The sequence below is a fragment of the Chelonoidis abingdonii genome, chromosome 1 (assembly GCF_003597395.2).
Source record: "Chelonoidis abingdonii isolate Lonesome George chromosome 1, CheloAbing_2.0, whole genome shotgun sequence".
Classification (NCBI taxonomy): domain Eukaryota; kingdom Metazoa; phylum Chordata; order Testudines; family Testudinidae; genus Chelonoidis; species Chelonoidis abingdonii.
Window position 1 is genome coordinate 227422010 of NC_133769.1, and position 27624 is coordinate 227449633.

General features: G+C 40.0%; 1 protein-coding gene across 4 annotated transcripts in view; it reads right to left on the bottom strand.

Moving 5' to 3' along the window:
• CNKSR2 (connector enhancer of kinase suppressor of Ras 2) overlaps positions 1-27624 on the bottom strand; it is a 401265-nt gene that overhangs the window by 320788 nt on the left and 52853 nt on the right. For all 4 annotated transcript variants that reach the window (XM_075059991.1, XM_075059987.1, XM_075059986.1 and 1 more), the window contains exon 2: positions 23417-23580. In XM_075059991.1, coding sequence (XP_074916092.1) covers positions 23417-23580 — 164 coding nt within the window. The remainder of the gene's footprint in view (positions 1-23416; positions 23581-27624) is intronic.

A 27624-nucleotide genomic window follows, 5' to 3' on the forward strand; every position in this document is an offset into this window, starting at 1 on the left:
AGATGTAGAACTGAGAAACAGTAATAATGCTCTTATGCTTTGAAACTTAGCCATTCCTGATAATTAAGGTAGGAACATGCCTACTCCTGAATGTATTTTTTTGTTGTTGTTGTTCCTGGCATGTTCTGTTTCTACAGGATACAGAATAGAAATTTAAAAAAAAAAAGCAAAATTGTAATTAATCTTTTAACCGTTTTAAAGTATAAAATCTGTATGCTTAAAAACCAATCAGAGCTACCATTGGAATTTTTTTTTAAATGTGCTTCTGCTCAGAAAAGTGGCTATATAAAAGCAGTGCATTACTACTCACGAGATCTGATGCCTATGGGACAGATTCCAATATCCTTACTCACCTTGAACAATACTTTATACTACAATTAGTCCTGTTAGTTTTTAGTGGGACCACTTCTGTAGCAAGATACTGCTCAACATCCTAATCTGACCTGGTGCATTCCAATCACATTTGTTGACGTTAGTGACAAGAATGAGTTTTTACTCCTTTTTACTCCCATTAGCAGTACAGCAGAACTATGGAACACTGAGCACAATACTGTACAATTCTGGCTCATACCTCAACCGAATTGTTAACTACATTCCAATTTTAAAGCCAAATTCTGTAATTTAGTCCCTTGTATTGTGCAACCCCTTAGACTGAAATTATGGACTCCTCTGATATGCACTGAATTATACAGCAATATTAACTGATTACAAAAATTTGGTAATCCTTCTCTTTTATAGAAATATTTCTGAAAAATGCATCATAAAATGAAATATAATTCTCACATATAATTCATATTATTAACTGTGCCTATTACAAACAAATCCAGGAATGTCCCTCTGAAGCCTAAAATGCCTGTTGACTCAATGTGAAGCAGCTACAACATGGTCAAGAGCTGTTTTTGTTCAGAATATCACCAGGCTGGATCATCACTGGGTTTTCAAAGTCTCTTACCAATCAATTTTTCAGTTCTCAGCTATTTTGATATCACAAATTTCACTCTTGTAGTATATAGCTATATTAAGAAATGTACCCATGCCTTGCCAAGAGTCCTAGAGCATTGAGATATCGGAGGTAACTCAACCAATCACCACCCTTATTCTACAGTTAATTTGCATATAACAGTTCAACAGCTGCATGACAGAGACTGCACTGATAGTGCATTACTTGGCCCAGCTACCACACCTGTGTGCCCAACTGCCACAGTCATGCAGCACACGCAAAACTCCTCCAGCACTGCACAACCACCTACACAACAAAACCAGTATACACAATAACCTCAAACACACACAGCCCCTCACTTCAGCACATACCCATCATTCCCCACAACTCTCCCTACACAACACAAGCCACGTAAAATCAACACAACCACTCACACAACACCACAAGTAGTACCACGATAACCCCAAAAGTCACACCAAAGCCTATAATGTCTGTAGAGTCATTGTAAAGCAATGGAAACAGTTACAAGTATGTTTGAGAGCTCCTATTCTTTAGAATGTCACCAGAGTCAATCACTGGAATTTGTGGTCTCTTACCATCCAATATTTAAACTCTCACCCATTTTTGACTTTTTTACCCACGTTACACCCATGCGATGACACAAGCTTTCAGCATTTCAACATTTTCTGCTACTTCCTCAAAAACCCAACTCTTGACAAAAATAATGATGAAGAACCAGTTACGAAACACTTTCATCTCCTACCCTTGTGTCTGAAGTATATTACAAATTATATTACTCCTGGGGGAATTCTGCACCACTGCGCAGAATTTCCTCCCCATCCCAATCCCCCCGGAAATGGGCTGCATAGCTGCTGGCTACCACTAGGGGAGTGCTGGACCCAGCAGAGCCCAGCTCACAAACAGAAGACACTGCTGGGGGGAGATAGGGAGTGGAGGGTTCCCAGCAGCCACAGTTCCTGGTAAGCCCTGGAGGAAGGAGGCAGCATGCCGGAAACTTCATACAAGCCCAGGACCTAGCATCAAGCTGTTTCTCCCTCTGGATCACTGGCCTCTGGGAAGGCAAGAGGTGCAACTGGCCTGGGGGGCACCCCGTGGCTGGGCTCTGGGAGTAGGTGGGATAGGCATCTGGATTCTGAGGGCACAGCTAGATTCTGAGGGAACAGGGGTGCATGTGAGTGTCAGGGCTGTGGCTGGTCTCTGGGGGGGGTAGAGGGTGAGAGTGTCTGGGCTAGGGATGGCCTGTAGCTGGATTCTGGGGGGAAGGGATGCAAATGTCTGGGCTGGGGAAGGCGCAGATGAGCTCTGGGATGTGAGTATCTCGGCTGGGGGGATGCAGCAGGGCTCTGGAGGGAGAAGGTGCGAGTGTCAGGACTGAGGTGTGCCCCATGGCTGAACCCCAGGGGAGGGGGCTTGAGGGTCTGGCCCCTTGGCTGGGCTCTGGAGGGGAGGAGGCCGAGAAACAGGAACTGGGTTATCTGTAGGGATTTCTTTAATTCTCTACCGTTGGGGGGCGGGGGGAGAGAGAGAGAGAGACAGAGCAGGTCTCAGGGGAGGGTCAGAGAGGTGTGGGTGGTGGGCAGTGCAGGTCTCAGGGGAGGGGCAGAGAAGGTGCGAGTGTCAGGACTGAGGTGTGCCCCATGGCTGAACCCCAGGGGAGGGGGCTTGAGGGTCTGGCCCCTTGGCTGGGCTCTGGAGNAGAGAGAGAGAGAGAGTGTGTGTGTATTGTTACAGACATATTTGCTGATAGGTATTTTGAAATAAATTACCAAAATAACTGAAACTGGCATGATTATCTAGTGTTACTTTAACAAATAAAATGTGTAGAATTTTAAAATATTGTGTGCAGAATTTTTAATTTTTGGCACAGAATTGCCCCAGGAGTATCTTTAGCGATCCTGTGAATAAGAGAGGAGATGTATAGGATGTATATAATTTGCTCCTAGGGATCACTTCAGAGCATAACTTCAGTAAAATGAATGAGTCTTAACAAGTAATTCAGGTGATAACAGAAAGGGAAGTTCACACTTGCTGCTGCTTATTAGCAGGACAGTTTTATACTAGGTACTGTTGATGGCGTGGTAGAATAGAAAGCAGACAACTCCACTGGGGCTGAGATCCACATGCAAGAATCTGCCTCCTGCAAGAATTCCCCATAGAAATACCATGGGCCCTTTCACCACTGGCTGCCCCCTCTATCCCACATATTTGGGTGGTCACATAGTCTCTACTCCTGGAGAGATGCTACAATGCACCAGAGGGGAACTACCTAACTGCTTGTGAGTGTCTCTGTCATCCTGGCCAGAGTCTCTTTTCACTTGCAGTCATTCAGCAACTAAACATTTACTTTTCACAGCACAGTTGCACTTTAAAACTATTTGAATAGTGTAGGGGGATTTAAGGTAAATAAAGTTTTATTTAAGGTAAATAAAAATAAACCACAGATACACAAAAAACCCTGAGAACCAGAGGCTTCAAGACAAGCTTATCTATTGACCTACCACATGTTTTCTGAGCACAGAAGCTTTAATACTTAATTCTTAATTGTACAGTTGTTGACTTTTCTTCCTAGTCATACACAAGCACTTAGAAAGAGACTTAATTGCTGATTAAATACACAGTATACTGAAGGCAATCACTCTTCTCCACCATTTAAAGATTCTGTACCAATTATATAATAGACAGATTTAGAGTAAAAGTAGAAAAACTTTCTAAGCTGACATTAAAATTAACATGGAAAAAGCAATGCATGCTTTATAATGCAGTGAAAGAACTGACAGTAATTAATCACCTCAGCAAAACCACTAAATTAATTAAAGACACAATTTATCGCCATGGACAACAGATACAATAAAAATGGATTTGCTATGCCCAGTAGTTGGAGGGATATGATGAGCATAGTAGTAGAACTAGGACTATTATTTTTCGGTAAATATAAGTTTGCTAATGAATGCATTTTTCAGGGCATCAAAATTATTCACAAATTCAGGTCCAATTCAACAAATAGATTTGGCCAGAAAATTTATTTTAAAAAGTCAAAACTATCTGTTTTGACTATTTTGAACTGAAATATTTCATATCAAAATGCCATTTTGTTTCAAATTTAATTTAATTTTAATAAAATGGTGAAAAGCTGAAAATGCCCAAAAGGGAAAAAAAAAACACTGAAAAGGTTTAATTTCTGCTCAAATTGTTTTATTTGACCTAAGACAAAAGTGTTTTGGTTATTTAGTTTCAGCTAGAAAAACTGAAAAAAATTCCGTTTCAGTTCAAACCAAACCATTTTTTTTCTGAATGTTTTGGTTCAGCCCTGAAACCAAAATCTCACTCAGCTCTACCTAAGACACATAAGAAAAAGGTTGAAGAACTGAACACCATCTCTTTCTTGTCTGATCATCTCTCTCAAACGTCTAGTTCAATTCACCACAAACAATGCAGGAAACAAATGAACAAAGAAGTTACACTGGACTAAGACCTGGCATGTGAAATTTCATACAGATCAGATTGGGTATGGCAAAGTTAAAGGAAGGGAATCATGCTTATGCCAGTAAGTAGTATCCCTCAAACTACAGAGGACTGGTATCTCCATAATAAACTTTTAATGTTGAGAAGTCATTTAAAATTATATTTTTAAACACACCTACACACACTTTACAGTTCATTAGTGAAGATGCTGTCAAGCAGCTAAATGTGGTTATCAAACCTGAGTGCACATGGTAAGAGTTCTAAGTTCAGTCATAACAACAACACTATACAGGGACTATCAACTCCATGATCTATCGGATTAAGCCTCTTTTATATAAATCAAAACAAAATGTCTTACAGTTACAAGCCTATATTCATGTTCTGTTCACCATCATAAATTATTTCCTTCACATTTCTCTTCCACTATAGTACGTATCTCTGTTTAGGATTATTATAGCACAAATTCACTTGCATTTGTTCAGAAATTTAATCTCACACTGTTAATTTCTGCTCATTTTCCAAATTTATCTTATATATGTTGATACTTTAGATAAAAATCCAACTGAGGCAGAGACAACTAATTATACTCCAAAGATTCAAACAATGTCTTTTTCACCTCTTCTTCTAGAGGACTACATCTTTAATGCATCTCCACTTGCATGCTATTTTAGCACATGAGATATGTAAATGATCACATCAATATCTAGAATAGGGTGACCACACAGCAAGTGTGAAAAATTGGGACAGGGGGAGGGGAATAACAGGAGTCTATATAAGAAACAGACCCCAAAATCGGGACTGTCCCTATAAAATCGGGACATCTGGTCATCCTAATCTAGAAACTGGCAAAATCTAAGAGTAACAACAACAAAAAGATGAAGATGCAACCATAAACAAAAGTATCTTTGCTCTTGAGATTTTTGTTTAAACTAGTTACCAGATCTTTATATCTATACTTAAAAAATGCAAATTACTTGTATGTTGTTGTGGGGGGAAGGAGGTAAGCAATGATGTGATTTCGGCAGTGTGGTCTAGTTGATAGGGAACTAGACTGAGAGCATGTATACTTTAGTTCTGGCTTTGCCACTGACCTGCTGAGACAATCTGGGCAAATCACTTCATCTCTGCCTGTCTTGTCTATTTAGGCTGTAAGCTATTTAAGACAGTTATGTGCTTGTACCTTGCCTAACACAATGGCACTCCAGCCAAGGTTTAGGCTTTGAATTCTACTATAAAGCAAATAATTAAACTAATACTAATAATAATATGCAATTTTGCTCAACTCTTCACTTTAACATCAAGGCATACAGGCTTAGAATACTATTCTTAATACACTTTTGCTTCATGTGAATCATGACAGCTTTATATGAAAAAAAATACTTAGAAAAGTAATTACTATGAAAGCTTAGGGCCATAAATTAAAGTTGCACATTATGACTATTTAAAGATTGTCTGTCTCTCTTTTGGATGTCTTCCCTCATTGGGACAGGTAGGGGAGGGGAAATAAGGATGGTAAAAACAACAAAACCTGTTGCTCTTATAGAGTCATCACCTGCTCTCATTTAAAAAACAACAACAATCAGGAGCACAAGCTAGAGCCTGAAATCAATAAATTTTAGAACTATTTTATATTAGTAGTGGAGTTTATTTCAGTGAAGTCTCTATGCAAAATAGAATACAGTTATAGCAAGGAATGTGAATATAGATATACCAAATTTCTGCCAGAATATCATTTTGCACAGCTGTGTTTATTAAAAGCTCCTTAAGTAAAAAATACCTTTAAAACAGTGGCCAAACTAACAACCCTCCCCCATCACTGGGCTATATTAAAAAGAAAAGTTGTACATGTTAAGCTTGGAAAAACTTGCCCAAGTAATAATTCCCAAGTCTGATCATAATTTAAATTTGGAAATGCATCACCATCAATGTGGTTTTCTAAGCAAAACTATGCATTTATTTTCAAGCAATATAAAAAGATATAATTGCATGCTATGGTAAATATTATGGTCCTACCATCCAGAATAAAAACCAACCACTCAAGAATTACCAGAGATTAAACAAGTTCAGAAATCTCTTTTGACAATTCAAAGACATGAATGACTGAACTCCATTGCAACAGGAGTTACCCTAATCATACCACAAAACTGCAGTAATGGCTCTAAAGGAGTCTTCTATAACAATCAGAGAATAAGAACTTGAGGAAACTAAACTAGAACAGAAATCTGTGAAGCTCAGCAGCAGGTGTTTGAGCTAAAGGTTGTGGGGTCCATTAATAGAAATTTTACCTACTAATTGCTTTTCTACATCTTCATATGACAGTTTGGGAGTGATGAATTGCAGCTCCTTCTCAAGCAGCAGCACCAATCACCATCAATTATGTCTATATTTTGTAGGGTGGGGGGTCCAGCCTACTCATTCTGCCTGCAAATGCTCTGTGCCATTTGTAGGGCCCTACCAATTCATGACCATGAAAAACATGTCACAAACTATGAAATCTAGTCTCCCACTGTGAAATATGTTCTTCTGTGTGCTTTAACCACACATTATACAGATTCCATGAGGGAGACCAGTGTTTCTCAAATTGGGAGTCTTTACCCAAAAGGGAGTTCTAGGGAGGTTGCAAGGTTATTTTAGGGGAGCCATGGTTTTGCCACTCTTACTTCTGCGCTGCCTTCAGAGCTGGGTGACCGAAGAGCAGCAGCTGGTGAGCGGCTGCTGTTGGCCAGAATCCCAGCTCTGAAAGCGGCACCCCGCCAGCAGCAGCACAGAAGTAAGGGTAACAATACTATACCATGCCACCTTTACTTCTGTGCTGTTGCCTTCAGAGCTGGGCGGCCAGAGAGTGATGACTGCTGAATGAGGGTATGGTATGGTATTGTCACCCTTACTTCTGCAAATACCTCAGAGCTGGGCTCCTAGCCAGCAGTAGCACAGCTGCTTGGCTCCGAAAGCAGCACCGCCACCAGCAGCAGTGCAGAAGTAATGGTAGCAATACCACAAGCCCCGCTACAATAACCTTATGACACCCCCACACACACATAACTCCTTTTTAGGTCAGGAGCCCTAAATTACAACGGCGTGAAATTTGATATTTAAATAGCTGAAATAATGAAATTAATGACAGGTTTCAGAGTAGCAGCCGTGTTAGTCTGTATCTGCAAAAAGAACCAGAGTACTTGTTGCACCTTGGAGACTAACAAATTTATTTGAGCATAAACTTTCGTGGACTACAGCCCACTTCTTTGGATGCACATCCGAGGAAGTGGGCTGTAGCCCACAAAAGCTTATGCTCAAATAAATTTGTTAGTCTCTAATGTGCCACAAGTACTCCTGTTCTTTTCATGAAATTAATTATGTTTAAAATCCTATGACTACAAAACTGACAAAAATGGATCTTGAATTTGGTAGGGCTAGCCATTTGATACCATGAGGGGGAAAGCTAAATGAAAACACTTTGGATTAGCTTGAACAAAGTTGCTTAACTATCAAAACAAAACAAAAAAGCCCACTTCAAAAACACAAACCTAAGAAAAACTAGTTGAATATTTGCTAATAGACTAAAGCACTTCACACCGCAGCATAGATAAAAAAGAAAGTCTGGATGTTCCAAACTGGTAGCACATACATAGTGTTAACCTTACCACAGCTGCTCTGTCAGCACACCAGTTTAGAGCTGCTGGGATCCAGGCCTCAGTTCCAATAGCAGTTTCAAAGATGGGTGGATGAGTGTTTAAAATAGATGGGTGGATGGACCATAGTTTCTTACACTGGCACTACTGCCCTGATGTCTTTGAGCACATCTGAGATCAAGGTCACTGCATGTCTTCTAAAAACACACAAGGTAGAAAAAGGCCCATATGGCCACCTTGCATAATTCCCTCAACCATTGTTTCTCCCTTTTCACCACACAAAGCTACTGCAATCCATGTGGAGGAAGAATACATTTTCATTGACTAGAATGGCTTTCCTGCTATGTAGATTCACTTGAATTCTCTAGTATAAACAACTGACAGTCTCATTGTGTGTTCCACCTACTAAGCGATACAAGTGGTTCTGACCTGTAGAAATCTTTACCTCTTATAGAAGATGTTAAAAAAGAGATACCATTTCAGGTAGAGGATAAAAAAACAGTAATGCCTGAGAAATTATTTGGTTTAGGTGAAAAATAAACATTACCCAAACCACAAAGAATAGGACTACGCTACAAAACACAGGAGTAGATATTACTACAAACATTTCTGCCTGAGGCAAAGGAAAAATAGAAACAGAACTAGGACAGGAATATATAGAACCCCAATGATCGTGATGTATTGAGCTGCTGCCTCCTGCCTGGAGAAGGCAGCAGCAGCAGTAGGGTTGCCAGGCATCTGGTTTTCAGCTAGAATACCGAGTCGAAAAGAGACCCTGGCAGCTCCAGTGAGCACTGTTGATTGGGCCGCTAAAAGTTCAGTCAGTGGCATAATGTGGCTAAGGCAGGCTCCCTGCCTGCCTTGGCTCCCTGCAACCCCCAGAAGCGGCCGGCATGTCCAGTTCCCCGTGCTGCCCCTGTCCTGAACGCCAGCTCCACAGCTCCCATTGGCCAGGAACCGCAGCCCGTCCACCTAGGATGTAACCGCCACCCAGCCAGAGCCCATATCCAAACCCCCCGCCCAACCCTGAACCCCCTCTCACAGGTCAGAACCTTCTTCCACACCCTAACCCCCTCCCAGAGCCTGCACCCCATATTCCCTCCCACACCCCAACTTCCTGCCCCTGCCCTGAGCCCCCTCCTGCACCCTAAACCCCTCATTTCTGGCCTCACTCCAGAGCCCACACCCCCTGCCAGAGCCCTCACCCCTTCCTGCATCCCATCCCCTGCCGCAGCCTGGTGAAAGTGAGTGAGGGTGGGGAAGAGCAAGCAACGAAGGCAGGGAGAATGGAGTAAGCGGGTGGGGAGGTCTCCAGGAAGGGGCGGGGCCTCATGGCAGATAGCAGGGCAGGGGTGTTTGGTTTTGTGTGATTAGAAAGTTGACAACCCTAGGCAGCAGCAGCTGAGTGAATAACAGAAGATTTTTTTTGCCTCTCTGGAAAATATTTGTCATTACACCTAAAATATTTTAAAGACAAGGATAATTATGGATCTTTTAAAAAATGCTTTTAGTTTAAATCATCAAGAAACCCTTTTGAAAATATAAATCCTAAAGTCTACAAGATAACTGCACTACATCTTAAATAATAAATTACATATTTAGGAATGTAACTTCTTGATTATGCCTGACATTTCTCGATGATATGAATAAAATTTACAAGGATGAAGTTATACATTTTCTTTCCTCTGAATTATTATTTTACCCATTCTCTGAATGAGGCAACGTCTTGTAAAACACATTCTGTGTGACTGTATAATTAAAAACTGTATAATGATGCAAAAGAGCAGGGGGTTCAAATTAAGGTTTCATGAAACCTTAATTCTGGCATTTTCCAAGTTCAAAGTGCTTGACTTTGTAGTCCTAATAATGTCCTTTAAAAATTATGTCAAAAGAAGACAAATAAAAACATTCCATCATGTGGAATACTGACCCCACATGGTGCATCAGCAAGGTTTGAATATTTGGATGTACAAACCTCTACCATTTGAAGTAACAGAGTAAATGGCAGCTGTTATCCTCTGTGTGGAGCAGATAACAGAGGAGAGATGAGATACATACTCTGCTACTGGGATTCAGTTATTTGCTGACAGCGGAGGAATGTGAAGACTCAGGATTTTTCAATTCCAGATTGTGGAAGGGAGTATGTGCTCTAGTGGTTATAGATCTTTCTGCCCCTGTGCCCCTAGCCTCACTCCCCCTCTACTTCTATCCAAACCCCCACCATACCTCACCACCAGCTCCTGCCCACTCTGCTCTGATTCACTCCCCAGCTCCTGTCCCCCACCTGTTCTAGCTTATGGAACCCTCTCTTCCCTTGTCCCCCACATCACATTTCTCACCTCTTTGCATTCCGGTGTAGCTCCCTCCTCCTTTTTGATCTCACTGAATGGGTGCTAGACAGGGATAATTGAGAGCACAGAAAAGACAGTCTGTCTGCTCTCAGTTCCTGTGCCCTGAGCACACAATCAGCCAGGAGAACAATTGCAGAAGTCCTGGGCAGCCCCTGCAACTCTAGGCTGGAGAATGTTGCTTACTTGAGATGGAGCATGCTCAATACAAATATTCTCTGGTGGAGAATTTAGCCACCAAACTGAATAAGTCTCTACTGAGCTTGTGCAAACTGAGATTTTCAGAGACTTAAAACTTGGCCAGGCACCAGGGCAACCACCTTGCCATATTTCAAGTCTGCTGCAAAGCAAGGAGGTGTTTGATGAAACGGTTGCAAAATTTGTGTGTGCGTGTGTTTTAACGTAAGCAAATAATATTTTTCCCAAGCTTCGTTCTCAAAAATGGCTGAACCATTTTAGCTGAAGCAAAAAGCAAAAACAAAAAAAGCCTGAAGCAAACAGCCGGCATTGAAAAGTTCAGCCCAAACGGTTAGATATTAGCAAAGTTATAAACATACAAACAACTGAAAACAGGCTTTTATAATGGGAAGTGTTGGGCACCCTTTACCACACGCATTGCTCCTAGCTCCATTGACAAAATATATTTTTCAGACCCTGTCACCTCTCCCAGGGTCTTTAAATGCCAACACAAAGCTTAAGATGCAAAAGAAGCATCCTTCTTTTGCATTGAAGCGGCATTGCCAAGCAGGTTAATCTACAGTGTTTAAATTATGCTGTTTTGTAAGTATATAGTGTGTGCTCCTCACACTTCACCTTCATAAATATAAAACAATAAGATGACTAGCTTTGTTTCAATAATTATTTATTCCAAATGACTTATTTAATTACTGAGAGATACAAGACGGTCCAATCTTTTATTGGACCAACTTCTGTTGATGGAAGAGACAAGCTTTGGAGCTTTACAGAGCTCTTCTGCAGGTAACCAGAGTGTCACAGAATGATACAGCTAAATACAAGGTGGAACAGATTGTTAAGCGGAAGGGGTAAACACATGTTGCAAGAAACCACTTAAAATGAAGTGGGCAATTCACAACTCTGCAGTCTCAAGACAGGGGTAAGTAGGTTACAAATTGTTGTAATGAACCATAAAACCAGTCTCTGTTGAGACCATGGTTTTTAATATCTAGCAGGAGTTATGAATTTAAGTTTCCAGCCTTGTCTTTTGAAAATGATGTACACGTTTCCTCTGAGGACAAAGACTAAGAGGTCAGATCTGACGCTATCACATTTTGAAAAGTATCTGCCCCTAGGGCTAGATAATAAGACAGAAAATATCATATTGCCTCTATATAAATCCATGGTACACCCACATCTTGAATACTGCATGCAGATGAGGTCACCCCATCTCAAAAAAGGATATACTGAAATTGGAAAAGGTTCAGAAAAGGGCAACAAAAATTATTAAGGGTATGGAACGGCTTCTGTATGAGGACAGATTAGTAATACTGGGACTTTTCAGCTTAGAAAAGAGATGACTAAGGGGGAATATGATTGAGGTCTATAAAATCATGACTGGTGTGAAGAAAGTAAATAAGGAAGTGTTATTTACTCGTCATAACATAAGAACTAGAGGTCACAAAATGAAATTAATAGACAATAGGTTTAAAACAAACAAAAGGAAGTATTTCTTCACAGCCAACCTATCGAACTCTTTGCCAGAGAATGTTGTGAAGGCCAAGACTATAACAGGGTTAAAAAAAGAACGAAATAAGTTCATGGAGGATAGGTCCATCAATGGCTATTAGCCAGGATGGGCAGGGATGGTGTCCCTAGCCTCTGTTTCCCAAAAGCTGGGAATGAGCAACAGGGAATGGATCACTTGATGATTACCTGTTCAGTTCATTCCCTCTGGGGCACCTGGCATTGGTATTGGAAGACAGGATATTGGGCTAGATGGTTTGACCCATTCTTATGACTGATAGGATATTGTCTTTCATCATTTTTTTGTTTGAGTTCATTCGAGAGCATGATTGCTTGGTTCCACTCACATAGCTGTAGTTGAAGCATTTGATGCACTGCTTGAGGTACACCACATGTTGTGATATACACAGGCAGGACACATGGATCTTGAAAGGTGTGTTGTAGAGGGTTTTGATTATTGTAGTAGTTGAGATGCATCTGCAGGTTTTGCATCTCTTGTTTTGGTAGGGTCTGGTGCTGCTTTGAATTGGTATGTCCTGGTGTGTGGGGAGCTTGGTTCTGATAAGCTTGGTGAGTTGCGGCGGGGTTGTAGGGGTAGTTTGAAAGCCAGAAGAGGGAGTTTGGGAAAGATTTCTTTCAGAAAGTGGTCCCAATCGAGCATGGGTTATAATTGTTTGATGATACTCCGTATGATACTCCTTATTCTTAGCAGTCTGTCCCAACTTGTAATTTAGCTGACACACACTGGATGCCTCTTCCAGACCTGAAGAAGAGCACTGTGAAGCTTAAAGCTTGTCTCTTCCACCAACAGAAGCTTGTCCAATAAACGATATTACTTTGCCCATCTTTTGTCTCTCTTCTCCTCGGACCAACACAGCTACAACAACACTTGTCTTATTACTAATATTTGCTATGAGATTTTGCTGACTGAAAAGCAAACTATGCCCAAGTGATTGCAATGTTTATCAATACTATCCTGCTAAAGTGAGGGAAAGCAATTCTGCACAACTCCTTGGAGTTTGAGAGTTTCACATAAATAACGATATTGGTCCCAGCAATCCCATCTGTGCTTTTCAGATAGCAATTTTTGTATCATTGTACTATCTACTGGGGTATCAGAAAGGCAAATTCTGCTTATGACATTGAAGATTATCACTAATAAAGCATGTATACAATTATTTTTTTAGTCCAGTTTAATCAGAGTCCATAAAACAAAGCAGTAATTACCCTTATTTTTCTCTATGTTCTCTCAAATAGATCACTGTGGTCCTAGTTAGCCAATTGCTCTCTTTCCTCTATAATTTAGGATGTCAGAACACTATTGTACGGTAGTAAACATCACACCCAGATCTCAGACTGATATCTTAAAGGAAGCAGTAAAACCACTGGCATTGTCATGAGTGTGACACCAGTTTAAAACTTGTTATTCCATAATGGAGATCTTTAAACACCAATTCCTTTGAATAGGTGTGGACCTTTTTAAACTCTCATAAGCAGCCTTTAAAATAAAAAAATAAATAAATACAAATTTAGATCGACAACACAGACTGTAAACCCCTGGAGGGGGAGGCAGAGGCAGTTTTGTGCACAGGCCTATTTCTCCACAGAAAGGGAAATCAGGTAACATCACAGTTCCATCCTCCTCCCTCCTACATGGATTTGAGGTACATGTGTGGAGAAGGGATGGAGGCTGGATGGACCAGGAGAAAATTGAATAAGCAAAGGCAAAAGGGAATCATCATCCCCATCAGGTCCCTTCAAAGACTCCCCATAAAAGGTAATACAGCTTTGAAGTGTGTTATCTTTTCCCCAGATCCTCCTCTCAGGAGTCCTGGTGCCAGATGGGGCCATAAGGAGTTCCCAGTGACTGACATAACTCCAATGGCAGCACCAGCCAAAAAGCCCATGCATGAACACACCCCTCCAACCAGATGCCTGGCCTTCCACAGCTCCCTGGGAATCCATCAAGTTTGGTTACAGTTTCCATGGCCTTATTCCCAAGGAAAGGAAGTCCAGAGAGAAATGTGTGAATGGGATATCTCTATAAATGAACACCTCAGTGAGGAGAGAATCCATCTCTTGAGGCCCCTACCCATGGTTTCTCTGTTTTTGTCATTTGTGGGAAGAGGAAACATTTAGCATTAACATAGTTTTCCCACAAGGTTCGAAGTGAACTGTTCAACTACACCTTAAAAAAGCAGTAAGAACCTTCAAACTGACCTGTGTGGGCTATTGGAGATATCCTTTTACGTCCTCATTTTATTGATCAGTTATGGACTTTTGATTCTGTCCTTTAGTTCAGGACAAAGATGGGAAAGAAACAGATATATATATATATATGAATGCAACTGTAGCTTATAAAGGCCAATGATAAAAATGATAAGTAATTTTACTCCTATGAACAAAAAGATATTGCCAATAAATTTTAACTTTAGTACATATGATCTTCCATTCCTAAATGGAATCTTCTCTCACTGGCACAGAGCTAATTAAGTTTAATGTTCACCATTATTGACAAATGTAATTTTGAGATCTAACTAGTGATAAAGGCAGGGGAAAGGATTTCTGTATAGGAAATAGTTTCAGAAGATGCGATTAAGACAAAAACTATATTCTTAAGAGGACTCATTTGTGGATAAAGTAGTTCTATTCTTCCATTCATTTGAACAGAAGTGTTTCATGTTTATGATAACTAATTTCATAATGGGTGCACATCAATATTTTCTCTGGCAAATCACACTGCTGCCTTGTCTACAGTAATTCTCAATATTCACAATTTTGAATGCACCGAATATAACCAAGTTCTAGTATAAGCCATAGTAATTTAAGCAACTGACATTAAGTATGTTTCTAAGTACACAGTATCTGCTACTTTCCCTGTGACCTACGCAAGACTCAAAGTAAAAATATGTATTATTTCCTTCTTTTAGAGGGGGTTTCCTTTGCCCACCAGCACATTTTCCATCAACAGATTGCACTTCAAGGATGGTTTCATTAGGTGACTGATCTTCAGGCCAGATCTTCAGCTAGCATAAATCAGTGAAGCTACGCCAATTTTTACCATCCAAAGGTCTGACCCATAGTTTTTACAATGCTGTCAAGAAACAGCCTCCTAAATCCCAAACCACAGAATGCTTGAACATAAAAACATAAGAATGGCTATCCCAGGTCAGACCAATGGTCCAGTGGCCAGGCCAGATGCTTCAGAGAGAATGAACAGAACAGGGCAATTATCAAGTGATCCATCCCTTGTCATCCACTTCCAGCTTCTGGCAGTCAGAGGTTTCGGGACATTCCGAGCACAGGGTTGCATCCCTGATCATTTTGGCTAATAGCCACTGAGGAACCCATCTGCCATCAATGTATCTAATTCTTTTTTTATTCCAGTTGATACTTTTCACCTTTAAATCTGGTGCCTAATAATTTCTTTGAGTGGTCCCTAATTCTTGTGTTATGTGAAGATGCAAATAACCTTACCTTATTCACTTTCTCCATACCATTCATGATTTTATAAAACTCTATCATATCCCCCTCCCCCACCATTTTATGGTAAGATGAACAGTCCTAGCTTTTTTAATCTCTCCTTATATGGATGTTGTTCCATACCTCTAATTATTTTTGTTGTCTTTCTCTTTTGCTTTTTCCAATTCCCTTTTTTTTAATTTTTTTTTTAAGCTGAGATGACTAGAATCGCATGCAGTATTCAAGGTGTAGGCATACCATATAGCAGCATTGTGACGTTTTCTGTCTTATATTCTATCCTTTTCTACATGGCTCCTAAGATTCTGTCTGCTTTTCTGACTGGTGATGCCTATTCAATTTTCAGAGAACTATCCATGATGACACCAAGATCTCTTCCTTGAGTGGTAACAGCTCATTTAGACCCCCATCATTTTGTATGTATAGTTGCAATTATGTTTTCCAATGTACATTACTTTGCATTTATTAACACTAAATTTCATCTGTCATTTTATTGCCCAGTCACCAAAATTTTGAGAGACTTCTTTGTAATGCTTCACAGTCTGCTCTGGACTTAACTGTGTTGAGTAATTTTGTATCATCTGCAAATTTAGCCCTGTTTACCCCTTTTCCAGATCATTTATGAATATGTTGAACAGCACTGGTCCCAATACAGATGCTTGGGGAATCCTGCTATTTAACTCTCCATTCTCAAAGCTGACCATTTATTGCTATGCTTTGTTTCCTATCTTTTAACCAGTTACTGATCCATGAGAGGACCCTTCCTCTTATCTCATGACTGCTTAGTTTGCTTAAGAGCCTTTAGTGAGGGACCTTGTCAAAGACTTTCTGAAAGTCCAAGTATACTATACCCACGGGATCATCCTTGTTGACACTCGCTAAGAATTCTAATAGATTGGTGAAGCATGATTTCCTTTTACATACACCAAGTTGACTCTTCCCCAACATGTTGTCTTCACGGATGTGTCTGATAATTCTGGTTTTTTTACTATAGTTTCAATCAATTTGTCTGGTACTGAAATTAGGCTTGCTGACCAGTAATTGCCAGGATTACCTCTGGAGGCTTTTTAAAAATTCACATGATCTTAGCTATCCTCCAGTCACCTGGCGCAGAGGCAGATTTAAGTTATAGGTTACAGACCACACTTACTAGTTCTGCAATTTCATATTTGAGTTCCTTCAGAACTCTTGGGTGAAAACTATCTGGTACTGGTGACTTATTACTGTTTAATTTATCAATTTATTCCAAAACCTCCTCTACTGACACATCAGTCTGGGATAGCTCCTTAGATTTGTCACATAACAAGAATGGCTCAGGTGTGGGAACCTCCCTCACATCCGCTGCAGAAAAGACGAATGTAAAGATTTTATTTAGCTTCTCCAGTATGGCCTTGGTTTTCCCTCAGTGGTCCGTTAGCACCTCAATCATCCACTGGCGACAATGATTGTTTGGCAGGCTTCCTGCCTCTGATGCACTTAATTGTTTTGCTGTGAGTTTTCTTGTCTTTTGCTAGTTGCTCTTCAAATTCTTTTTTAGCCTGCCTAATTATACTTTACACTTGACTTGTCAGAGATTATTCTCTTTTCTATTTTCCTCAGTAGGATTTGACTTACAATTTTAAAGGATTCTTTTTTGCCTCTAACCACCTCTTTTACTCTGTTGCTTAACTATGGCAACATTTTTTTCTTCCTCTTGCTGTTTTTTTTATTTGGAGTATGCATTTAGTTTAAGCCTCTATTATGGTGTTTTTTAAAAAAACTTCCATGCAGCTTGCAGGCATTTCACTCTTGTGGCTCTTTTTTTTTAAATTTCCACTTAACTACCACTCTCATTTTTGTGTAGTTCCCCTTTTGGAAGTTAAATGCCACTGTGATGGGTTACTTTAGTATTCTTCCCCACTCCTGCAGCATGTTAAATTTAAATTTAGTTACATTGCGGATGCTATTACCAAATGTTTCCGCTAAATTCACCTCACAGACCATATCCTGTGCTCCACTTAGGACTAAATCAAGAACTGCGTCTTCCCTTGTGGGTTCCAGGACTAGCTGCTCCAAGAAGCAGTCATTAATGGTGTCTAGAAATTTTATCTCTGCATCCTGTCCTGAGGTGGCATGTTCCCAGCCAATATGGGGATAGTTTAAATCATCCATTACTACTGGGTTTTCTGTTTCTCTAGCCTCTCTAATCTCCCTGAGCATTTCAAAATCACCGAAACTATCCTGGGCAGGTGCTCTGCAGTATATTCCTACTTCTATAATCTTATTATGAACATAAGAACAGCCATACTGGGTCAAACCAAAGGTACAGTTAAGCCCAGTATCCTGTCTTCCAGCACCAATGTCAGCTGCCCCAGAGGGAATGAACAGGTAATCATCAAGTGATCCATTCCCTGTCACTCATTCCCAGCTTCTGGGAAACAGAGGCTAGGGACACCATCCCTGCCCATCATGGCAAATAGCCATTGATGGGCCTATCCTCCATGAACTTATCTAGTTCTTTTTTTAACCCTGTTATTGTTTTGGCCTTCACGATATCCTCAAGATCTTGTGTTATGAGAAGGAGTAAATAACACTTCCTTATTTACTTTCTCACCAGTCATGATTTTATAGACCTCTATCATATCCCCCTTTAGTCGTCTCTTTTCCAAGCTGAAGAGTCCCAGTCTTATTATTCTCTCCTCAGACGGAAGCTGTTCCATTCCCTTAATCATTTTTGTTGCCCTCTTCTGAACCTTTTCCAATTCCAGAATATCTTTTTTGAGATGGGGCGACCACATCTGCACACAGTATTCAAGATGTGGGCGTACTATGGATTTATATAGAGGCAATATGATATTTTCTGTCTTATTATCTAGCCCTTTCTTAATGATTACAAACATTCTGTTTGCTTTTTTGACTGCTGCTGCACATTAAGTGGATGTTTTCAGAGAACTATCCACAATGACTCCAAGATCTCTTTCTTGAGTGGTAACAGCTAATTTTGACCCCATCATTTTATATGTATATTTGGGATTATGTTTTCCAATGTGCATTACTTTGCATTTATCAACATTGAATTTCATCTGCCATTTTGTTGCCCAGTCACCCAGTTTTGAGAGATCTTTTTGTAGCCCTTTGCAGTCTACCTGGGACTTAACTATCTTGAGTAGTTGTGTATCATCTGCAAATTTTTCCACCTCACTGTTTACCCCTTTTTCCAGATCATTTATGAATATGTTGAATAGGACTGGTCCCAGTACAGACCCCATATGTGATACCAATATTTACCTCCCTCCATTCTGAAAACTGATATTTATTCCTATCCTTTGTTTCCTATCTTTTAACCAGTTACCAGTCCATGAGAGGACCTTCTCTCTTATCCTATGACAGCTTACTTTGCTTAAGAGCCTTTAGTGAGGGACCTTGCCAAAAGCTTTCTGAAAATCTAAGTACACTATATCCACTAGATTCCGCATGTCCACATGCTTTTTCGCCCACTCAAGGAATTCTAGCAGATCTGTGAGGCATGATTTCCCTTTACAAAAAAACATGTTGACTCTTCTCCAACGAATTATGTTTATCTACAGTATGTGTCTGACAATTCTTCTCCTTACTATAGTTTCAACCAGTTTGCCAAGTACTGAAGTCAAGCTTACCAGCCTGTAATTCCCAGGATCATCTCTAGAGCCCTTTTTAAAAACAGGTGTCACATTAGCTATCCTCCAGCCATTTGGTACACAAGCTGATTTAAATGATAGGTTACAGACTACAGTTAGTAGTTCTGCAATTTCACGTTTGAGTTCCTTCAGAACTCCTGGGTGAACACCACCATCTGATCCTGGTGACTTATTACTGTTTAGTTTATCAATTTGTTTCCAAAACCTCCTCTAATGACACCTCAGTTTGGGAGAGTTCCTCAGATTTTTCACCTAAAAAGAATGGCTCAGGTTTGGGAATCTTCCTTACATCCTCAGCTGTGAAAACCGATGCAAGGAATTCATTTAGTTTCTCCACAATGGCATTCAAGCATGGAATTTCTATCCATAAAAATTCAATGGTACAGTCAGATTATTTAAGATTTTTACTATATTTGACTATGTTTTCTGTCACATATACTGCCACTTTCCCACCAGCATAACCTGCTCTGTCATTTCTACATATTTTGTACTGTGGGATTACCATGTCCCATTATCCTCTGTTCCTGTCCACTTTTCTCCAGCCTTTAGTTTTAAAACTCCTCTTTAATTTTACACACCTGCAATGTGGCTCTGCATTTGGGTTTAGGTGGAGCCCATCCTTCTTATATAGGTTCCTCTTTTCCCAAAATGTGCCTCAGTTCCTAATAAACCTAAATTCTTCTGCTGAACAGCATCATCACATCAAGGCATTGAGAGCCTGAAGTTCTGCCTAACTGGCCCTGCACATGGAACTGGAAGCACTTCAGAGAATGCTACAAAGGAGGTCATGGACTTTAATTTCTTATTTAACAGCCTAAATTTAGCCTCGAGGACCTCTCTCCTATCTTTCAGTATGTCATTGGTACCTACATGTAACATGACCACCAGTTCCTTCCCAGTACTGCACATAAATCTATTCAGATGCCTCAATGGGGAAGGTCTTGGTGGATATTAGGAAACATTATTTCACTAGGAGGGTGGTGAAGCCTGAATGGGTTACCTAGGAAGGTGGTGGAACCTCAACCCTTAGAGGATTTTAAGGCTCAGCTTGACAAAACCCTGGCTGGGATGATTTAGTTGGTGTTGTTCCTGCTTTGACTAGGTGACCTCCTGAGGTCTCTTCCAACCCTAATCTTCTATGATTCTCAGAGCTTAGCAACCTTCGCACTCAGTAGGCAATTCACCATACGGTTCTCCCAGACATCAAAAACCCAACTATCTATGTTTCTGATAATCAAATCCTAACAGAGATCTCCTTCCTTGGAAAGATATCCTCAGTACAAGAGGATACCATGACATCATCTAGAAGGGGGGCCTCAATTATGAGATTGTTTCCCTCCACTCCACCTTACTGTTCTCTTTCCTCAAGACTCTCATCTTCCTCTACAGCAAAGAGACTAACAGACTCGGGGTGGAACTGCTCTACTGTGTCTCTGAAAGCCTCATCTGTGTACCTCTCTATCTCCCTTAGCTCTTCTAGTTCAGTCACTCTGTTCTCAAGAGCCTGTACTTGGTCTCAGGGGGCCTTAAGTTGCTGGCACTGAATCCACATATATGCCACCTGCAGACAAGGCAGGTAATCATACATGCTGCAATCAATGCAATAAACTGGATAGCTCCCACTGTGCTATCTATCTGGATTTACAAAAAAAGTTGTTTCAGACTTTGCAGAAGAAATTAAAAGAATGGGGGGAAGAAGGGGAGAAGAGAGGAAATCCTTCCCTGGTGATTCATCTGGTTACCTAATTTTTTATACCACACTCATCACCATGGTTTCTTAATACTTCACACACTTAAGTGAACTCCAGAATATCTCTAGGGAGTTTGAGTTTAAACACATGATTGTGGTGGTGCTACTAAAGGAAGATTAATCAAACTAGTGAGTTTTTCATTATGTTTTCATTGCACTGAGGTCATTCCACTGTCCTTCAGACATGAGCTCCACAATCATGAATCAGATTTAGAGGAAGTTGTGTCTCCTGCACATAAGGAACTTGGCATAGTTCCAGTGAAATGCAGCTGTCATGGGAGATAATGAGTGAGGTGGTTCCTCAGTTAATTCAGGTCAATCCCTTGAAGGTGAATGGAAGAGAAGGACCAAAATCTTGAATATGATCAGGTGGTATTTAACCAGCCAATAAAGAAGGAAGAGGAGACCTGGGTGAATTGGCACATAAATAACTGACCAAACTGTGTCTTGTGCTCTGGCTTTGGATTGTTTTTCCTTTTTTCCATTAGCAACACGGGTGTTGATAACCAGTTGGCATAAGTGAGGCCCTATTCTGAAGAACTCAATCAAAAATCTAAACAAAGTGATTAAGTGTAAGTATTGTTTCTATCGTGGTTGTGTGATTTGAGTCTGAAAAATGTAAATGGTTATATCGACCAATTTTCTAGTTTGTGCTAGCCAAATCATAACTCAATACTATTTTTGTTGTCTTATATCCTTATACTTTTAGCTGCTACTGTTAAGGATATTTAATAAACTCAGTAAAACTAAATTCAACTTGAATCCTTTTCTTTAGTTAAGCAAATGAAATTAAAAGAACCCTAGGAAAGATGGTACAGGTAATCAATTAAGTACTTGCTTAAATAAGGTTAGTATACCCTATCTTTCCTACATAACTATACATAACACTGATCACCATTGTCTAGACAATAACACAAACTAAGCATGATCTTAACCTTCACTACAAATTCCTCATATTTTGTGCATGTACTCCAACTCCATTATATTATTTTATGCGTGTGGTAACTATAAATATATGGTGCACCTATTTCTCAGAAAATAAATGATGGTAACTGGGCATGAAGAAACAAGCATATACCAACTATAACAAACAATGCTCACTCAGTGCAACAATCTATCTGGTGCACACTATTGTGCAGCCACTTCAGACACACTAATTTTGAGTATGTTCCTTCTGCGTTAATTAAAATTTGTTTTCTTTATGTTTTCATTGTACTTTATACTGTAGCAAGTAACCTACTTTTCTTCCCTCTGCACATCTGCAGCAGTTCTCAGAAGATTCCCGTGTGTGTCTCTCTCTCTCTATAAAAATATATATACACACACACATATGTGCACACACACACACACACAACATTTTAAATATGTTCAGACCACAGGACTAGATTCTCCTATTGCACTGAAGCTGTGTGTCATTGTCAACAGGTCATTGTCAACAGTGGTACAACTGTACAGAATGTTCCTAGGGGAAAGTGTGTTCAAAACCCAACCTCTATCTTATTTCTTGTATTACTGTATTTCCCTCTTCTTTCTGAGTCCCGTGCTCACTCCAAACTCCCACCAAAGACACGACAATATGACATACAGACTTGTCACACAGAAAAACAACGTTGGCAGATACACAGGACTACAAAGCCTCCTGAAGAGCATTTAAACCTTTCATCTTGGATTCGCTCCACTGGAATTAGGCTTCCCTACAGATGCTTCTGAAGCTCTGAAAGCTAGCTCATATTAAAAACCCCAGTAATTTGGAAAAATCGAGAACATTTTAGCGGAATTACCCACTATCTTCTCATTTTATAATCCCATGCCCAGAAGTAGCATCTATCCCACAGCTGAGAATGTAGACAACCTTCTTAGTGCGCGTTATACCATTCATGTCTGTAACCAGATGCCAGGAAGCATACATATTATTTACACATTAGATAATTATTTCAACAGTTAATCCTTTTTACTGTAAAATAAAAGCAGCTATGTTTTAACAAACAGGAATAATCATCCAACATGTAATTTATAATACTCTAAGGGAGTGCATGAAAGGGACACTGGAAACTGACTTGATTAATATCAGAACCTTTTGTTTTTAAAGGGCAACCAGAATCCAAATATTGCACTCTCATATAACAATTTCACATTTCAATTTGAATAGAAACTAGCCTTTGAGAAGGGGAGTTGATCTAGGATGGGCTGATTTTTTCTTAAGGCTCATGTGCAAGCCTCTCAGCCTCAAATCTGTGACATCAGTTTATTAAATTAAAAGCCTCTTTCTAATCAGCAGCTCAGCATGATGGCATGCACTACTTCGTATTTTACAATATATAAGTAATTTAGCATTTAATGTCAAGAATTTGTTGAACAATTTAGCAGTTTTTCAAATAATATATATTTCCTGTTTTTTTTTTCCCTCCCCGCTTTCCCAGGAAGTTTACCAATGCGCAGAGCAAGTCAACTGCTTCCAAGATAAGCTCCTGGTGGCCAATTCGGGTGACTCCCAGATCCTCCAGTTCTTGGTGAGTAATACGTAGTAGCTGATCCCCACTAATCTTCTCTCTCTCAAAGTTCTTAATATACTGCTGCAAGCAATCATCAAGACCTACAAGAAGAGAGGGAAAGGGGAAAAAATTAACAACATCCTAGACTCCACAAATAAAAAGTCAACCTAAAATGCACTAAATAAGCAAAAGCCAATGAAGGATAAGCAAAATGTTTAAGCATTAAAAAACAAAATCAACGGATCTAATTCTATGCTGCATAGAGAGGAGAGAAGGTGGTTTTATGCCACCTTTGCGTGCTCCAGATTATGGGCTGCTCCTGGAGCAAAAACAGCAGCCCTGGTTCCTCCATTTATGGCAGTCCTGAATCCCTGTAGTGCCATGGTTATGCATGTGAATCTGGCACATCTCCTATGCCAGGTCTTCCAAAGACAGCAGCCTAGGGTCACTTATGGCAAACCTATGCTGCTGGGAATCTCCCCTGGCCAGCTGCAGTGCATTAATAGCTGCCATATATTAATAGAACAGTGCATGACGGCTGGAATAGGGGACAGAATCTGTCCCAAAGAGTGAGCAAGACTATGTGGAAAATGAGGTTTAAGACTTAATGTGAGTCTAGCTTACTACATATTTTTGCTTGCAGCAAAAACCACCACATTACTTGACATAATTTGTTATAGTGGGGTTTTTTTTTTGTTTTTTTGGGTTTTTTTGGACTGGTAGTCTTTGTTGGAGTGGCCTAGAACTGGCAGAATTTATGGGAAAGCTTGTGTAACCCACACACCTCCTGAGTGTGGTGTTCTGTCTCCTCTAGTGGCACTTAGAGATTAAGGAGTCTGCTCTATAGCCTTAGTTAAGGGCCATGTGGCTTTTAGCTCATGCAGTAGAGGCTCATGCATTTATTCATAGATTCGTAGATTCTAGGACTGGAAGGGATCTCGGGAGGTCAACGAGTCCAGTCCCCTGCCCTCATGGCAGGACCAAATACTGTCTAGACCATCCCCGATAGGCATTTATCTAACCTACTCTTAAATATGTCCAGATATTTAGTTCCAGAGAACCCAGATTCGATCCCACCCGATGACTGGGGTCTGTTGATGTTATGCTTCCAGAGCCGTGGTCACACTATGTCCATTGCTATTAGCCTCTGAATTGCATGAAGGCAATGAAGGACACTAGAATTGTATTAGGTAGTTATAAGGTGTCCTATAAGTTACTTATCATCTAGATATTCACTATGTGAGATTTAATAAAACTCCTAGTTAAGTATATCATATATCTAGAGTTACTTGGAGCCATTTAGTAGCATTACTTAACAGAAAGCAATATCCATAATTAATCTGAAATGAATTACCTTTACTATAGAGACAAGGTGGGTGAGATAATATATTTTATTGGATCAACTTCTGTTGGTGAGAGAGACAAGCTTTTGAGCCACCATCATACACCTCACCCACCTTGTCTCTCAAATATCCTGGGAGCGACAAGGCTACAACTACTGTGCATATCTTTACTATGGACATTTTAACAAACAAACAAAAAAATTACAAGTAGTAACAGGAGTTTCCACCATCCTCATCTTGATATAAAGGTAATAAACAATCTGCTCTTTAAAAATTATCACCTTATTTGGGAATGAAAGACAACACTTTTACTGAATAATCAGAAAGCCTAAAAGATTAAGTAAGGCAGCATGTGAGTGCAAGAGCCCATATGTCTGCTGAATAGGAACTTCACAGGAGTCCCAGGTTGTGCAGAAAATTCTATGGGGTTTTGTTTTCATTTTATATGATTTTTTTCTCTTGGAAAGCAACTAAAACACCACAACACGGCCATATTCTCTTCATGCATCTTAAATCCTTATACTTCAAACTACAAAAACAAATCATACATAATCATACACCTCTACCCCGATATAACGCTGTCCTCGAGAGCCAAAAAATCTTACCACGTTACATCGAACTTGCTTTGATCCGCCAGAGTGCAGCCCCGCCCCCACCTCAAGAGCGCTGCTTTACCGCATTATATCCGAATTAGTGTTATATCAGGTCGCATTATATCAGGGTAGAGGTGTACCATGTAAATAAGAAAACTTTACCTTCCTCTCTGATTTCTAGACAGCAAATCCCATTCACTTTCCCACATGAAAGTAGTCTGGGCCTGTTTGAGGTTCTGAGCACAACTAGGTACAGATACATTTAATTACCTCAGCTTAGAGAGGCTTTCAAGTGGAGCTCTGAATGGTCCTGCCAGGATTCAGTCCGCAAACCTCTATGCCACTATGTGGCCTCCCCCAGCAGCACCACTAGGTCATGGCTGCTGGATCCTATCCCAGCCAAAGCAAGAAGTCTGCATCCCAGCACAAGTACATTTACCTAGAATATGTTCTGTACAGCTGGGAAGTTGCCAGTCCAGCCTGACAGATTCTTCTGTGGAGGACATCACATGGCTTATTTGTATTACAGTACACTAGAAGCAGCAACGAAGATTAAGTCCCCACTGTTCTAGACACTGCACAAACACACAGTTCAACTCCAGGCTACCCTACAGTTTAACTCAAACTGTTGATCCAAGTTGCCATGTCTTCACTGCTATTTTTTACCCAACTTAGCCAATGCAGGTTAGCAAACCTGATATAAGAACACGCTTTTCTCCTCCTCCCCAAGCAGTGTAAACAAACTCATAGAGGTACCACACCATCAACCTATCGTTTTGTGCCCTCAGTACTCCTTCTCCCCTTCTAATTGAGTAGCTGTCCACTTACTGAAAGAGATACATACAGCAACATATTAAGCTGTCCACCTACTGAAAGAGATACATACAGCAACATATTAAGCATTGCTTAATAGAGATACATACAGCAACATATTAAGCATGTATCTCTTTCAGTAGCTGTCCACTTACTGAAAGAGATATATACAGCAACATATTAAGAGGAAAAAAAGCATTTTGACAACAAATGGTGTTCTCTGACTCATTTTACACTAAATAGTCCTTCCACCTTCTAATTCTTGAATTTATAGGCTTGGCTCTTGGAAAGCTAAAAATGTCCCCCTACTCTCCAGTAAAGGAAAAGGCAATAGTCTGGTGTTCCATAATGAGAGCTGATGTAATAAGTCCCTCCCTCTTATCTCTTGAATCAATTCAATTGGTTAAACTGGACTCACTGAGGACAAATGGTAGATCAAAACACTGTCTGGTTTGGTTGCCATCAATAGATAAAAGGGATGATTTAAATGAAGTAGAAACGCTGATGATCTGCCAAGCCAAAAACAATATCGCCTGTCATTTTGGATGTGTTACCACATTAGCCAGTCCATTTGATATTTATTAATTAGTATTAATTGTTGTTATTGTTGTTATTAAAAGGAAAAACAGGAATTGATGCTTTGGGTATCCAACCTCTTTAAAAAAAATGTATAAAAAATGTAAGATTATAAGCAAGGATACACACCCATGGCACAGTGTGTGTGTGTGTGTGCATGCGCGCATGTTTAAGAGAATCCTGCTTCTTTCAGAAAATATAGACACTATTATAGTAGAATCCCTCATTCTAGTCCAGAAGTGTCAATTCTATTTGTTCCCATCATTTGAGCGGGAAGTCCTCAGTTCACCCAAGTGCTGCCATATCCTTCCAGGACTCTCACTACTGGTTACATTCAGTATAGAGACATGGGGAATAAAGTCCAGCTCTGTTATATGATACATGCATAGCAGTACTTTCTCCCTGTCACTTCCCTTGCAAAAAAAGGACCACCTTACATTCCTACATTCCAATTTGTGCAAGTGCTGCCTCCCTTTGATGTAAACCTTAAAGTACAACTAAAGTTGAGAAAAGGATTGATCTGACTTTATTCAAAGATTACTGACTCACAAAAAGCATTTATTCCGACCCACACATGCACCACTCCCCCAAACATATGAAAATAGTTTTCACTGAATTTTTGTGAATAATCCATATTCATATACTTTACGAGAAAGCTGTTAGAGGCCTTGTTAGGCTTTTGAAATTTGAGAATCTCATTTTCCAAGTTATTTCACATCTGAAATCTCTCATATAATGGCATATGTATTTTTTTGAAAGGAACTAAATATAGTACTTCAAATTGTTGGCAGAACATTTTTTTCCTGACGATACTACATGA